General features: G+C 42.0%; 1 protein-coding gene across 7 annotated transcripts in view; it reads right to left on the bottom strand.

Annotated features, from left to right (window-relative positions):
- Positions 1 to 16,950, bottom strand: part of LOC144504323 (catenin alpha-2) — a 1,369,240-nt gene that overhangs the window by 1,200,557 nt on the left and 151,733 nt on the right. For all 7 annotated transcript variants that reach the window (XM_078229613.1, XM_078229524.1, XM_078229870.1 and 4 more), the window contains one exon: positions 12,646 to 12,849. In XM_078229613.1, the coding sequence (XP_078085739.1) occupies positions 12,646 to 12,849 (204 nt within the window). The remainder of the gene's footprint in view (positions 1 to 12,645; positions 12,850 to 16,950) is intronic.

Below are 16,950 nucleotides of genomic sequence, written 5' to 3'. Positions count from 1 at the left end.
AAGAGAGGCACAGCAGCAAGGACAGTGTCAGAGATTTGTGCAAATACCAGCTGATACACTAAGTTCACTGCAAGACAGACCCTAGTCGAGACCCAGAGTGGAAATGCTTTTGACAAGACGACGAACAGACTTTCCATGTTGTGATTGGAACACATCGCATGAATAAAGTCAGACCTGGAACCTTTTGCCACCATCAATGTCATAGCCCCCAAAAAAGTTGGCAAACGCAAGACCAATATTGACACAGGAGCTAGCACAAATATCCTGCCAATCCCAATCCTGAAAAAACATGTACCTGGATCGTTGAAAATCAATAGCATAATCAACACTTGCTAAATTGACTGCATAAAATAGGTCTCCAATTCCTTGCATTGGAACACTAATAGTGCAATGTAGCCACAGCAATTTGGTGTGGAAACCACAAATATTTTACCTGGTACACACGTGCAGACCAGTGGTGGCAGGACTAGCAGCATGTACTGATCTTAACATTGCAACTTTCCACAAAATCACCAACGAACCAGTGGCAGCAAAAGAGACTAAGAACACTCACATTAAGTCAGTCCAGGAGCTATATTGGCGGTTTCAAAGGTGATGCTGAACTGCACCTCGGAGAAGACACAATTCCATCAATCGACCCTCCTAGAAAGTAGCAGCAACCATATCCAAGAAAAGCTTAATGGGAGCTGGATGACATGGATTACAATGGAATCATCCGCCATGTGCATCGTGGAAAGGACTGATGTGGTTCAATTATGTATGTTCTAATTGTATGGCACAATCATGGTATGTCTAAACACAAACCATCTAAACATCTGCTGAAAGAGATGCCCACACCAGATTCCAACACTGAAGGAACTGAATCCCAGGTTTATAGGAGCTGAATTCTTCTCTAAGCTGGAAGCCAAACATAGGTATTGATCAGTCCATTTAGTTAAGGAATCTCAGGAAGCCACCACATTCTGAAGATAATGCTTCCAGAGTCTACCTTTTAGCCTGTCAGTCAAGACCTATTCAGGCAGCATATGTACAGAATCACAGAAAGCATTCCTGGATGCATATGCATCACTGATGGTTTTGCCCATCAGTCATATTAAAGTTGAGCACAATTAAAATCCTCACTCACTGATGACAGCAGCTCGCCATGAGGAGCTTGGCTTTAACAGCAGGAAGTGCCAGGTGAGTCAGATCAATTTCTTTTGTTCTATCTATTTATATTGCAAAATCCGTCCTGGTTCAGACAAAGTCAAAGATGTCAGATATATGCCTACCCATGGAGAGTGATGGCCTATTAATATTATCACTAGACTATTCATTCAGAAACTCAGCTAATGTTCTGGGGGTCCGGGTTCAAATCTCGCCAGGGCAAATGGTGGAATTTGAATTCAATTTTTTAAAAATGTGGAATTAAGAATCTTCAATGACCATGAAACCATTGTCGATTGTCGGAAAAACCCATCTGGTTCACTAATGTCCTTTAAGGAAGGAAATCTGCCATCCTCACCTGGTCTGGCCCACATGTGACTCCAGAGCCACAGCAATGTGGATGACTCTCAACTGCCCTCGGACAACTAGGGATGGGCAATAAATGCTGGCCAGCCAGAAATGCCCATGTCCCATGAATGAAAAAAATAACAGGACAAAGAAGATCATAGAACAGTACAGCACAGAACAGGCCCTTCGGCCCACGATGTTGTGCCGAGCTTTATCTTGCCTTGAGTTTTTCAAATTCTTGGCACCATACGTTTTGAACTTTTCTGGCAAAGCATTATCATTTAGAGTTACAGAAAAGCCATATCACCTGTGTAGCAGCAAGACCACAACATATCTAGGTTGTGGTCTTTGGACCATACTACTGTACCCTACAGAAGTATGGCCCAAAGAAGAAGAAAATCCTAGAAGTTGATGCCTCGCAGAAAGGACTAGCAACGTTCATCATGCAAGTGGCAAACCAGTCACATTCAGATGCAAAAGCCTACCTCAAGCACAATCCAAATACTCCAACATAGAACATGACATGCATATTCTAGAATTTGCAATCACAAGATCCCACACTTGTCAAGCAATTCACGGTCCAAACTGATGACAAGCCACTGGAAATGATCTGGCACAAATCGCTGTCACCACTTCAACAACAATGACTCCTCATAAAAGTACAGGATATGACTTCAAGGTCTGCTGCAAACCTGGTAACAAAATGGCCACCTCGGACATGCTGAGCAGATTGCCAAAGCCAAACAAGAATGCAGAAATTCCACTGGATCAACAAGTAAATAGTGTGAACATTGAGGTGCAAGATGCGCTCAAAATCGATCGACTGCATGTTAGCCAGCATTAGCGCGATCAACTTCAGTCAGAAACAGTCAAAGACCCACAACTGAAGAAAAACTATTGTAGAAGAATCAACCATGCTACAAGGGGTGCCAGCCAACCTCAAATGTTTCTGGCCATACAGGGATATACTTGGTAATCCCAATATCTCAAGAGGTATAATTTTCAAAGGGAAATGTGTTTGAAGCTCTCGGCAGGACATACTGTCACAACTACACCAGGGACATATGGGCATAGGGCAGACAAGATGATTGGCATGTGATATGGACTATTGGTCAGAGATTAATGATGACATTGATAAGTTAGTGAGGATATGTGAAGCATGTCAGAGCCAACAGCCACAGCAACCTAAGAACCACTTCACCTTCATTAGGTTTGGTCAGTTCCTTAGTCCAAAATAGTCACCGATTTATTTATTGTAAATGGAGATGACTTTATCTTAAGTCACTGATTTCTTCTCCAAATTTTCAACTGTCAGGCAGCAAGGGACCCATCAGGTACATCGATGGAAGACACATTGGATGCAATATTCAGTCTGTTCGGTGCACTTGATAATTTCATTTCTGACAATGGACTACAGTATACAGGCAGACCTTTCAGGGGCATGTATGCCAAATGGGGCATGAATCACATGGTGTCCTCACCACACGACCCTCAATCTGCACATTGTCCACACTGTCATATCAGTTATCTTGAAGTGTAGGATAATGAAACAAGATTTCTGTGTCGCCATGCTCCATCTCTGGCTTTACCATCGTGAGAAGAGATCATGAATAGAATTCTCCCTTCTCAAACTGGTAGGAGTGGGACTGTTGAGTGTTTCCCGTTGCGAAGGCCAGGGAGAAACCATGACATATCTTCATTTCTTGACATTATTAATGATGCAACTGTATTCTGTGGTGGGGCAGGTGTCTTGGCACATAGTCACCTTTTGAAAAGGTGCCCAACGTCACTGTTGCATTCTTGAAGAAAGAAGATGGATCGCTGATAATGAAAATGGATATCTCGGAACATTGGGGGATAGATGGACCTTATTGATGATACTGAATCTGGAAGATCCACCTGTAGATGCTCCCCCCACCTATTGCTGTGGTGTTTCAGGGTCCAGGATTTCGGGCGGCCTCCATTCCAAACTCTGGACGTAGTCAGACATTGTTAGGTGAATCCCAACATCTGTACACCACATTTTTCTAGACGTGTTTGGACTGGTGTATTTCCCTGCTGGTATCAGTGAGACATTGGTATGAGATCCCGGTTCGGCTTTCATCTACATCCGAATAGTGGAATGTAAATCAGTTTCATCAGGAGGTTTCTCGATCTGCAATAGCAGGTACCAGTGAATGATTCTGTGGGAAATTCATGCTGGCGTGCAAACCAATGTTTGCACTCCTGACAATTTTTTCTCCCTAATTCATCATTGAACAGGGACATGGGAGAATTCCACCCCATGTTTGGAAAGCAAGTGAGAACAGTATTGCCAAGTCATCATCTATTGAAATTCTCTTCGATGCAAGACACACTTCTCAAAAAACAAGGAAGGATTGGCACGCAAAACTATCTCAGCTACATGTAGGGAAAAAAAGACAGGGTTGCAAACTCCTAGATGGGAACATGGTTACCTGCAAAGGTATCCAAATATGCAGTGATCCCAGGTCTTATGAAGTCAAAATATCCCAGGAGACAATGTTGAGGAGGAATAGAAGCCAGCTAAGAGAAATGCTCAACATGCCAATTACACACAGCCAACGTGGAAGAACACACCCAAATAATAACAGTGGGATAGAACATCAGGATTACAAATCAACACACCAACAACACGCCTGTGAATCAAGAAAAGCCATGGGTGAAACCCACATCTCCAGACGATTCCACCATAGCAAGATCTGTAAGAGCTGGCAAACCACCAAAATAATATATGGACCTCTGGACTCCAAGCTCATACATTTTGCAATTATTGGACAGGATTTTCTAGCCCTTCACTCCGGCGGGATCTTCTGGTCCCACCACAGCCAGACAGGTGAGCCACACAAAACGGCATTGACATTGGTGGGACAGGAAAATCCTCAATGGCAGCCCATGGGGGAGCCGAAAAATTATTGTTTCTCTACTCGTAAAGCTTGCAGTCCTTATCTCTGTATAAATTAAGTTTTCTATTACTGTGAAGAAAAGTCATACAGACTAGAAACATTCAATCTGTTTCTCTCTCCTCAGATGCTGCCAGACCTGCTGCATTTTCCAGCATTTTCTGTTTTTATTTTCTGTTGCCGTTCTGTGTCTCACTTGTAACGTACAAGACTTAACTCCGGGCAAAAGGGATGTTGTAATATCACTTTAAGGGTGAGGTCCCTTTAAAGAGCTCAACATGCAGATGAGCCAGGTCCCTGAATGTCATCATGTAACCAGGAGTGATGGTCTCCCTTTGCACTATAGAAATCCAGACAACAGGATGTATCTAGAGATTATTCTACTACTTGTGCTGGTTTAGTTGTAAATTTATACTATCAGAGACCCTTAAACAAATGCAATACATGTACCTAATTTGAGTTACATATAGATATCACAAGGGTTTCATTACAAAAATATTAAAATTAAGCCACTATAGACCAGTAGCCAATATAGATCAGAAAGTACAAAGATGATGGTTGAACAGAACTTAATGCGAGTTAAAGTATGGGCAGTAGAGTTCTCATAGAGCTCAAATTAATGGAAGATGGAGGCTAACCTCAAAGAGAAAACCACAAAATGATGAATGCCAGCTAACAGTCTAGGATCCAAGATCTAAGATCTCAAAGATCAAAGGTGACTATGGTGTCAATATAGAATTTTCAGTCATTTTTCACAACTGGCAGCTATTTGCCTTCTTATAATTAAGAACAAAGAACAATACAGCACAGGAACAGGCCCTTCGGCCCTCCAAGCCTGCGCCGCTCATGTGCCCAACTAGACCATTCGTTTGTATCCCTCTATTCCCAGTCTGTTCATGTGGCTATCTAGATAAGTCTTAAACGATCCCAGTGTGTCCGCCTCAATCACCTTGTTGGCAGTGCATTCCAGGCCCTCACCACCCTCTGTGTAAAATACGTCCCCCTGACATCTGTGTTGAACCTTGCCCCCCTCACCATGAACCCGTGACCCCTTGTGTTCGTCACCTCCGACCTGGGAAAAAGCTTCCCACTGTTCACCCTATCTATGCCCTTCATAATTTTATACACCACTATTAGGTCGCCCCTCATCCTCCGTCTTTCCAGGGAGAACAACCCCAGTTCACCCAATCTCTCCTCATAGCTAAGACCTTCCATACCAGGCAACATCCTGGTAAACCTTCTCTGCACTCTCTCCAAAGCCTCCAAGTCCTTCTGGCAGTGTGGCGACCAGAACTGGACGCAGTATTCCAAATGTGGCCTAACCAACGTTCTATACAGCTGCAACATCATATGCCAACTTTTATATTCTATGCCCCGTCCAATAAAAGCAAGCATGCCATATGCCTTCTTGACCACCCTCTCCACCTGTGCTGCCACCTTTAAGGATCTGTGGACTTGTACACCCAGGTCCCTCTGTGTGTCCATACTCCTGATGGTTCTGCCATTTATTGTGTAGCTCCCCCTTACATTAGATCTATCAAAATGCATCACTTTGCATTTATCTGGATTAAATTCCATCTGCCATTTCTCCACCCAATGTTCCAGCCTATCTATGTCCTGCTGTATCCTCTGACAACGTTCATCTCTATCCGCAACTCCAGCAATCTTTGTGTCGTCCGCAAACTTACTGATCACACCAGCTACATCGTCCTCCAAATCATTTATATATATCACAAACAGCAGAGGTCCCAGTACAGAGCCCTGCGAAACAACACTAGTCACAGACCTCCAACCGGAAAAAGACCCTCCACTGTTACCCTCTGTCTTCTATGGCTAATCCAGTTCTCCACCCATCTAGCTAGCTCACCTTTTATCCCGTGAGATTTAACCTTTTGCACCAGCCTGCCATGAGGGACCTTGTCAAACGCTTTACTAAAATCCATATAGACGACATCCATGGCCCTTCCCTCGTCAATCGTTTTTGTCACCTCCTCAAAAAACTCAACCAAATTTGTGAGGCATGACCTCCCTCGTACAAAACCATGTTGTCTATCGCTAATGAGATTATTCAGTTCTAAATGCACATATATCCTATCTCTAAGAATCTTCCCCAACAATTTCCCTACCACGGATGTCAAGCTCACCGGCCTATAATTAGTATTAAAAGAACATTTCTTACAGAAATTTTTGAACCAACCAATGAATAAAGATGCAAGAATGAATTCATGAAAAGTAAAGGAACATCTCATTTCTTCTAAAAGAACACGTGTCTACATTTTGTTCTCGAGCCACTATTCATTCATATTGTAGCATAAAATGTAGTGGTTACTGAGCTCATAATCCAGAGGATTTGGCATTTAGTTCAAAGTTCAAACCCACCACAGAAGCTGAAGAATTTGAATTCAGTTTTGTGAAATTCTGGAATTATCAGTAAAAGCCACAACAAAGCTATTGTATTGCTATTAAAAACTGAAGTGGTTCACTAATGTCCTTTTGGAACGAAACTAGTCGCCCTTACCTGGTCTAGCCTCTGTCTCCAAATAAGCTGCAAGTCGCTCAATTGGAACAAACAAGAAAACCCACCGTATTCCCAGAGATGAGAAATAAAGCAAAGGGGTGCTCACATCCCAAAATTGAATAATAAAAATATGATAAATAACAATTCAAAGAAGTTCATTGTAGAGGTGATAGCCAATTGGTCTGGCTATTTGAAGTGTGATCCAAGTAGTCCGAAGCCCCTGCTCTGGCCCAATATCCCAGCAAAGTCATTGTGGTGAGAGTGTAAGAAAGTCCAAAATGGAAAAATACATTTGTTCACTCTGGTTATTGCTGTTATTTTCAGCACCCAGCCTACGGAATTCTGTAGGTTTACGACAAATAAATTTTCTTCAACTCACAGTCCCAAACATTGTATTAACAAGTAGTCTGCCTTAATTTCACCATATTTGAAAATGCAGACTTCTCTCTCCCTCAATCAGGAACAAAATAAATACATTTAGAATGTTAATCTTCCCAGAATTAGCTTAGTTTTATGGAGATACGGGTGGATGCTAATTATTTTTAAATGATCTTCAAATTTTGAGATTTTTTTTGCACAACATGGCAGATTTTTGTTAATAGAGTCATAGAGGTTTACAGCATGGAAACAGACCCTTCGACCCAACTTGTCCATGCCACCATTTTTTTAATACTCTGTGTTACGATGCAGTTGGTGTTTCTAGCGGAGAGGAAGTCCCAGAATGGAAATCTGGCTCAAAAGACCGCAACTTTTACTTTTCTTTAAGAAAATGTGAAGGAACAGAGGCACAGGAATGCCAATTAGCTTTTAACAACAAGAAACAATTATTAAGCATGAAATGTTTTACTATAAAACAATACTCCTTTATTCCCCCTTATTTTCACAAATTTCAAGAATAACAAAGAACAGTACAGCATAGGAACAGGCCCTTCAGCCCACTAAGTCTGTGTCAACATAGATGCCTCTCTAATCTAATATTTTCTTGTCTTTGCATGGTCCATATCCCTCTATTCCCTGCCTATTCATGTATCTATCGTGATGCCTCTTGAACTTTGTTATAGAATCTGCTTCCATCCCCTCCTCTGGCACCGTGTTCCAAGCATTCACCACCCTCTGTGAAAAAATTGCCCCTTACATCTCTTCTAAACTTTCCCCCTCTCACTTTCAAACTGTGCCCCCGAATAATTGACCATTCAACTCTGGGGAAAGGACTTTGACTATTCACTCACCTCACTATCACCTCACATTTGGGTAAATTCCATGTGCCATCTTTCGGCCCAGGTCTCCAGCCAATTTATATCCTGCTGTATGCTCTGACAATCCGCTACTTCCCCAATTTTTGCATAACACCCCACTCTAAAACCTAGTGGCACATGTCATTCAGTCAATTTCTCCTCAAATTTCCCCCAGATGATTGTCACACAATCTCATTCTTTTCCCAATCTCTTATTTACTCTCAAAAAGACATGCTTTAAAATCTTCTTTCAAAAATGCTTTCTCTCAGCTGTTTTCATCAAGGATCCACCTCCAGGTTTTCCAACTCCCCTTTCAGGATTCCTTTGTTTTGAATGTTTTTACATAAACACAGAGATTCAGCCACAAGTTGCTCTACAATTATTCATCTATCCCTCATAGACTGTGGTAAGATATCACAAACCTTAGAACTACTTCAGACATCTTTCTGGCTTCTCACTTTCTAACTTGTTCTCTGTTCTGTCTGAGACTTCATTGAACAGTAATACCCTGTTCTAATTCCAGTTCATTCAACTTCAGATTTCCTGGGGACCTCTCTTTATGTCTCTGGTTTCCTGAACAAGATGTTCTTTAGAGTTGTTGCACTTGCTTTCTTGCTCTTTACCCCATTGTATGGCATTTCTTCTCGCAAAGCTGTGACAGATGTTCCTGCTCTCTCTGCAAAGTCCCTTCTACTCTGCCTTGCAGTTAAAAACAAACTTAAAGAGGCATTTTCCCTCAAGTAGTCCTTGGTTGCTGAGCAACATCTCATTCTTTTCCCAATCTCTTATTTACATTACCCATCATAAACCCTTTCTCAGCCCAATAGAAACATAATTTGAACTGAAACTAGAGTTTTATCCTTTCTTACCCAAAAACACTAAATTAAACCACTTAAATTTCTAATATCTAACAATACAAATGGGGATCACTTCAACCAAACTCTGTTTCTTGATGTCTGAATGCATCCAAAACTGTTTACAGTAGATATGAAGAATGTGGAGGAACAGAGAGATCTTGGGGTTCATATCCACAGATCTCTGAAGGTTGCCACTCAAGTGGATAGAGCTGTGAAGAAAGCCTATAGTGTGTTGGCGTTCATTAACAGGGCGTTTGAGTTTAAGAGCCGTGGGGTTATGCTGCAACTGTATAGGAACCTTGGTGAGACCACATTTGGAATATTGCATGCAGTTCTGGTCATCTCACTATAAGAAGGATGTGGAGACACTGGAAAGAGCGCAAAGGACATTTACCAGGATGCTACCTCGTTTGGACGGTAGGTCTTATGAGGAAAGGTTGAGGGAACTTGGGCTTTTCTCTTTGGAGCGGAGGAGGTTGAGAAGAGACTTGATAGAGGTTTATAAGAAGATGAGGGGGATAGAGTGAACGTTCAAAGACTATTTCCTCGGGTGAATGGAGCGGTAACTTGGGGGCATAACTATAGGGTTCATGGTGGGAGATACAGGAAGGATGTCCGAGGTAGGTTTTTTACTCAGAGAGTGGTTGGGGTGTGGAACGGACTGCCTGCAGGGATAGTGGAGTCAGAAACTTTAGGAACATTTCAGAAGCTATTGGATAGGCACATGGAGCACTTTGGGATGATAGGGAGGAAATAGCTTGATCTGGATTTCAGACAAAGCTCGGCACAACATCGTGGGCCGAAGGGCCTGTTCTGTGCTGTACTGTTCTATGTTCTATAATAATTATGCCTGTATACAAATGATGATATTTTTTTAAAGAAACAAGCATTTTTCAAAGTGACACAGCAATAAATGAAAGCTGACTAAGTTATAAAGGAATGAATGCTTAAGCAGACTGCATTATCTGCCCCACTGCGACTGTTCTGATGATGTCACCTTCCATAATGATGTTTCTGACATACTTTTTCCTCAAGCAAGGATTCCATCCCTCCACCTCCAAACTGTGGTTGACAGCACTCTCAACCACATTCAGCCCATTTCCTGCACCTTGCTCTTACACACCTTCACCTTCGTCCTAGAACCAAGATAGGGTTCTCATTGTCCTCACTTTCCACCCCACCAGAGTCTACATTCAAAGGATCATTTTGTGCCATTTCTGCCATCTGGAGCATGATGTCGTTACTTTCCTCCCATCCCCACCCCCGTCAAAGGCACTGTTCCTTTTATGACACCGTTGTGCTCTCCTATCACCTCCAGCATCTAATCCCTTCCCATGCAATCATAAGGGGTGATTTAATTTGTACTTCCTATGCAAAGGCTGCAAGTTCTTGAAACTCATTGGGAATGCAAAGTGCCATTTTCACAAGACAGATGGCAGATTGGTAGGAATCTTTTAGAAATTTGTTGCAATTCACAACACATGAGGCAATTCTTCCTCACCACTAATTACTGGACGATGTGTACGCTAATAACGGTTCGCATAGTAAATTCACTGTTAAATTTCCAGAAAATGTTTGGATTTCACTGTAACCAGTCTTTTTATTTCTTACTTAAAATCGAGCTCACAAACTTTCTTACTGAATATGTTGATTGGGTGAGATGAAGTGGCAGGCAGCTCCTGTGGAGCATAAATATTGGCACAGATATGTTCCACCTATTGGCCCATATCTTTGCTGTAAATACTATATACTACACAAGCAATAAGATAAACAGGAATATGAGATTCAGAAAAAGTAATTCAGCCCTTCCAACCTGTTCTGAGTAGAAGTATAGAAAAGAAAAGGCTACGAAAAGATTGCTAGACTTGGTATGATATTGTGTTTAATCAGCTTAGAAGTAAAGCTTACTTTAATTCCATAGTGAGCAAGCTGTCAGTCGTTGTAATCAGGTGTTTTAACTTAAAATAGTGCTCACAACCTTTCTTACTGAATGTGTTGATTGGGTGAGATGAAATGGCAGGCAGCTCCTGTGGAGCGTAAATACTGGCACAGACATGCCCCACCTATTGGCCCATTTCTTTGCTGTAAATACTACATACTACGTCAGCAATAAGATACACAGGAACATGAGATCTGGAGAAAGTAATTCAGTCCTTCCAACCTGTTCTGCCATTCATAAGATCACTGATCTGCAGATAAACCGTAGTTGCCTGCTTTTGCTCCACATCCCTAGATTCCCTTGCCTAAAAAAAATCTATCAATATTAGTCTTCAAAATAATTTTATTTGTATCTGTGAAAATTCTATCAGGCAACAGTAATTTCAGTACTCCACTGGGGCATTGCAACTTGCACAACAGATTAAACATGACAAAAATGTAAAACGCAATGATTTTGATTGCATCTAGATACAAAGGCGAAGAAAATATATCTAGTCAATATTAAATTGGTCAACCAGGTAACAAAGTTGAATGATTGCAAACTGTAAAGGAGGCCATCTAGCTAATAGGAAACCATGATAGATCTACCACAAGATAACTAGAGAAGAAAAGCACCCGGAGAAGTATTAATGAAGAATGTAGAATTGCATAATGTACTATTTTCCAATGTGAAGGAAGGTAGCTAAATTAGATCATTTTATATTCAAACAGAATGTTAGTGCATGTGAAATTGGGCTCAACACACAAAAGATATGGCATGGCCAAAAATATACTGCATTTTTCATTTTACAAGTGTACTTCAGTCAGCCATAAGGATCTTGAAAAAGTCACTGCATCATCATAACCCATATGGATATGCCATTCCTACTGAACCCTTCATATCTTCCACCATTTCACACAGATATTACAACTTAAAATAATGACACAATATAGATCTCAATGGACATACATTGTCACACACTGTCATAAAATATAATTTTAAGTTATTAATTCAAGGACTAAAGAGGAATTGGGACATGGTACCGCTCATTTTATATAAAGGTTAATTCTACAGGCTTCTAGTCAAAATATAAATATTGAATACAATACGCAAAATCAAGTATCAGATATTAAAGAGATTGCAGAGGTCATTATGAGATCATGGAAGGTTTTCCTTTAAGCATAGAATCACAGTAGTCAGAAAAACATTGCATTGTAGTTGTAAATGAAACGCATAGTGACAATTATGAAATAAAACTACATTTCCTGAGTTGTATCTTATAGCTTTGATTTCTGATTTATTTTTCTGATTATATTGAAGAATTGAAAATGCTCTGAACATATTCCATACAATAGAGAGTCAATGAAAGATATGAAAAATAGCTGCCTGCAGCAGTGATCAATTTTGTTAAACCTGTCACTTTCAATACGCCACATTTGGACTACGATTAATTCCCTATTTTCAAAAAGCACATCCTTAATAACAAACTAGTGCATCACTCCTTCATCACATCTCTTGAAGCCTCTGGGAGAAATTTTCTAGTTGTATTATTCATTTCTGTTGCAAATAAATTAGTGCTAATAATTTCAAAACCTTGAAAACCAACTCATGCAATTTTATGTGGAAGTTAGCTGAGAATTTGTATGGAATACAGACATGGAGGATCATAGACCCCACAGCAAATTGGTTTCATATAACTTACATTATTCATGTATTCAGTGAGAAGATCCTGAAGGGCCTGTCGCACAGCATTACACTCAGCCACAATTCTTTCCCGCCGGTCATCACGTGTACAAGACGAGTCTGCCATCAATGCCGCGCCACTGATAATACTCTCCAGCCTCTCCTCGAGAGATGGCCTGTATCGCTGTTCACTGAAGTGCATAGGGTCCAAAATGATCTTATTCTGAAGGTAAAGTATGGAGCAAAGAGAAACAAATTATTATAAATGGAAAATTATTGCTGCCCCCTTTCTCAACATGTAATTTGAGGTCATTTCTTTCTTCCATCATGTTTGTCATTTACATTTTATCTCTTCCTAATGCAGTTATTAGAGAAGTGAGGGACTACCATAGAATCCGTTTCACCAAAAATTTCATTTGATTTTGGAATAGAATAAGAGAACAGATAGTTTAAGGACATACAATATCAGCTAATCTTCAAATAAGGAGGAATCCCTATCATCCAGTGTCACTTCTCTGGTCTTTAATTTTATGAGCGATTTTAGGACTTCAGCTTAGAAAAGATCAAATTATTTTCATTTTATTATAACAATGATTGTTGCATTGGAACAAACAGCAACAATTACCAGAATTTGAAAGTGACAATAAGCCACAATATTATCATTTATTCTAAATAGGCAAACTGTCTTCTTGTTCCAGTGGGACCAAAGAGCAAGCATCAGACTAGAAGACACGTCTCAAGTGAGGAGGCTATGTACTGTCACCAAAAGTGAACAAATATTTAAGGGGTGATTCACCACTGCTGCTAGCTGCAGCCAGGATCACCACTGGCCCGTTGAATTGGGCGTGAGGGTCAAAACAGGATTCTCACCACATGTCAAAACCATTGGAAGTCTCCCTGCCTACCGCATCAGCCCCAATCAGGTTCTCACAAAATCAATGAATACCCTGTAAATGTTACTTCAATACAATTAATGGGTTTCAGGCCGGCTGCTCCGGCCCCCTGTTATGCTCCTTCCCACCCAGTGGGAAATTCAGGGGGTACCAAACAGTACATGTCCTGACAAGCATGGGTCTGGCATCTTGGACTCCGAGGGTGGGCAAATTATGTGCCCTAGTGCTCCTCTGCCACTGCCAGGCCACTAACCCTAACCCCCAAAGGAACTGGAGGTTGGGTGGGCTGAAGGTTGACCTCGAGTCTCCTGCTCAGGATGGAGGTCTCGTGGCTGGGCTGCCCTGGGAAAACTGGAGATCACTCTCAGCATAGTGATCGCAGGCTGCTTTCAGTCTCTGCAATGTGTACTTTTGAAGTAGCCTGGTCACTTTAATCACTTGAATATTCATGCTCCCTGGACACCTGGAAACCTTCAAAATCACTGGAACACTCAATTAGAGTCACAGAGGTCATAGAGGTTTACAGCATGGAAACAGGCCCTTCGGCCCAACTTGTCCATGTGTCCTTTTTTAAAAAAAAAACCCTGAGCTAATCCCAATTGCCCGCATTTGGTCTTTATCCCTCTATACCCATCGTACCTATGTAACTATCTAAACGCTTTTTAAAGGACAAAATTGTACCCGCTTCTACTACTACCTCTGACAGCTTGTTCCAGACACTCACCACCCTCTGTGTGAAAAAATTGCCCCTCTGGACACTTTTGTATCTCTCCCCTCTCACCTTAAACCTATGCCCTCTACTTTTAGATTCCCCTACCTTTGGGAAAAGATATTGAATATCTAGCTGATCTGTGCTCCTCATTATTTTATAGATCTCTATAAGATCACCCCTCAGCCTCCTATGCTCCTGAGAAAAAAGTCCCAGTCTATCCAGCCTCTCCTTATAACTCAATCCATCAAGCCCCGGTAGCATCCGAGTAAATCTTTTCTGCACTCTTTCTAGTTTAATAATATCTTTCTATAATAGGATGACCAGAATTGCACACAGTATTCCAAGTGGGGCCTTACAAATGTCTTGTACAATTTCAACAAGACATTCCAACTCCTGTATTCAATGTTCTGACCGATGAAACCAAGCATGCTGAATGCCTTCTTCACCACCCTGTCCACCTGTGACTCCACTTTCAAGGAGCTATGAACATGTACCCCGAGATCACTTTGTTCTCTAACTCTCCCCAATGCCCTACCATTAAGTGAGTAATTCCTGCCCTCGTTCAATCTACCAAAATGCATCACCTCGCATTTGTCTAAATTAAACTCCATCTGCCATTCGTCAGCCCATTGGCCGAATTGATCAAGATCCCGTTGCAATTGGAGATAACTTTCTTCACTGTCCACTGTGCCACCAATCATCTGCAAACTTACTAACTATGCCTCCTATATTCGCATCCAAATCATTAATATAAATGACAAATAACAGTGGGTCCTGCACTGATCCCTGAGGCACACTGCTGGTCACAGGCCTCCAGTTTGAAAAACAATTCTCTACAACCACCCTCTGGCTTCTGTCAAGAAGCCAATTTTGTATCCATTTAGATACCTCACCCTGGATCACATGAGATTTAACTTTATGCAACAACCTACCATGCGGTACCTTGTCAAAGGCCTTGCGAAAGTCCATGTAGACAACATCAACTGCACTGCCCTCATCTACCTCCTTGATTACCCCTTCAAAAAACTCAATTAAATTTGTGAGACATGATTTTCCTCTCACAAAGCCATGCTGACTGTCCCTAATCAGTACTTGCGTCTCTAAATGCCTGTAGATCCTGTTTTTCAAAATACCTTCCAACAATTTACTCACCACAGATGTGAGGCTCACTGGCCTGCAGTTCCCAGGCTTTTCCCTGCAGCCCTTTTTAAACAAAGGCACAACATTTGCCACTCTCCAATCTTCACCTCACCTGTAACTATCGATGATTCAAATATCTGAGCTCAGGGACCCGCAATTTCCTCCCTAGCCTCCCACAATGTCCTGGGATACACTTCATCAGGTCCCAGGGATTTATCTATCTTGATGCGCTCTAAGACTTCCAGCACCTCCTTCTCTGTAATATGTACACTCCTCAAGACATCACTATTTATTTCCCCAAGTTCCCTAACATCCATGCTTTTCTCAACAGTAAATACTGATGAGAAATATTCATTTAGGATCTCACAGAACAGATCTTCTACAGAAGGGATTGCCCTCGCTCTATCTCTGAAGCCCCATGTGTGAGCACACCCCTTTGAAGTCCTTTGACTGACAGAAGATATCAGTTTCACAAGTAGGGGTTCCCTTTTGTAGCCTGTATGAGCCACAGGTGCAGCCTGGCCATTTTGAACTGCTCTGATTGACAGCTGCCGAGTAGATCAAACAGTTCATTGTTGATACAATCAGTTCATTCTCCACTAAGCCTCAATAACTTTCCCTTTTCACCACAGCAGCTCATTTAGCCCCATTTTTGATCACTTTGTTTTTTCCCCTGGTACCTGACCCTTTCTAGAAAGCTTAAAGGCTTTGAGATGCTCACACTCCAGTACCTTCTAATAATCTCCTGATTGACAGCACCAGGCTATTTCTCAGCAGGCAATAGCTTGGTTTGTTCTTGTTTCCCTTCATGGGTGATTGAATCTGAAGTACTTTCTCTTTTACAGCTGCAGTTTTATTCACACAGGCTAGTGCTTTGTTCTGAAGACCTTAGTTCACTTTTTCTCTGAGAATGGTTCCTCTTCAACCTCTCATCCTGGAATAGCATGCCTGCATTGGAAGCTGCTTTCAACCATTGATGAGGCTGGCACCACTGCCATCCTGGAAAATGTCTGCCAGGGTCTCACTTGCCAGGGCATCACATCTAGGATGGCAGGGGCAGTGCCAAATTGCGGTGAGTGGGTTGGGCATTTCACAATCATGTCCGTGTGGTGTGGAGAGTGCCTTGTTCATATAGGCATGGGGGTGGGTTGGAGTGTCACTCTTGTCGGCAAAGGGGAGAGTGGGGGAGGGGTGGGGGTCACCCATAGCACAATCATCAGGGGCTCCTCCCAGGCACAATTATCGGGAGTTCCCAACCCTCGACAACCAAAAACCATCAGGACAGTATCACCAGCCCTCCCCATCTCACTGCCAGACATCCCCCCCCACCGTTTCCACCCCCCCCCCACCTCCCCAACCCCCAGGATTCCACCACCCCTCTCTGCCAGTTTCTCCCCCCTCCCTTCACTGCTGGGCCTTCCCCCCCCACCCCTCCCAATAGCAGGTCCCTCCCCTCAATGCCAATGACATCATGGCAGTGAGGTTTGAATGTTCAGTGAGGAGGATAATGTGCCAGGTAGGCCCTTTAATGCAGATTCATTAAAATATATTCAAGAACCTCATTATATTACTGGCAAGG

This window comes from Mustelus asterias, chromosome 1 (assembly GCF_964213995.1).
Source record: "Mustelus asterias chromosome 1, sMusAst1.hap1.1, whole genome shotgun sequence".
NCBI classification, from domain to species: Eukaryota; Metazoa; Chordata; class Chondrichthyes; order Carcharhiniformes; family Triakidae; genus Mustelus; species Mustelus asterias.
Note: the sequence above shows the minus strand (reverse complement) of the source record. Positions and strands in the feature narration are given on the sequence as shown.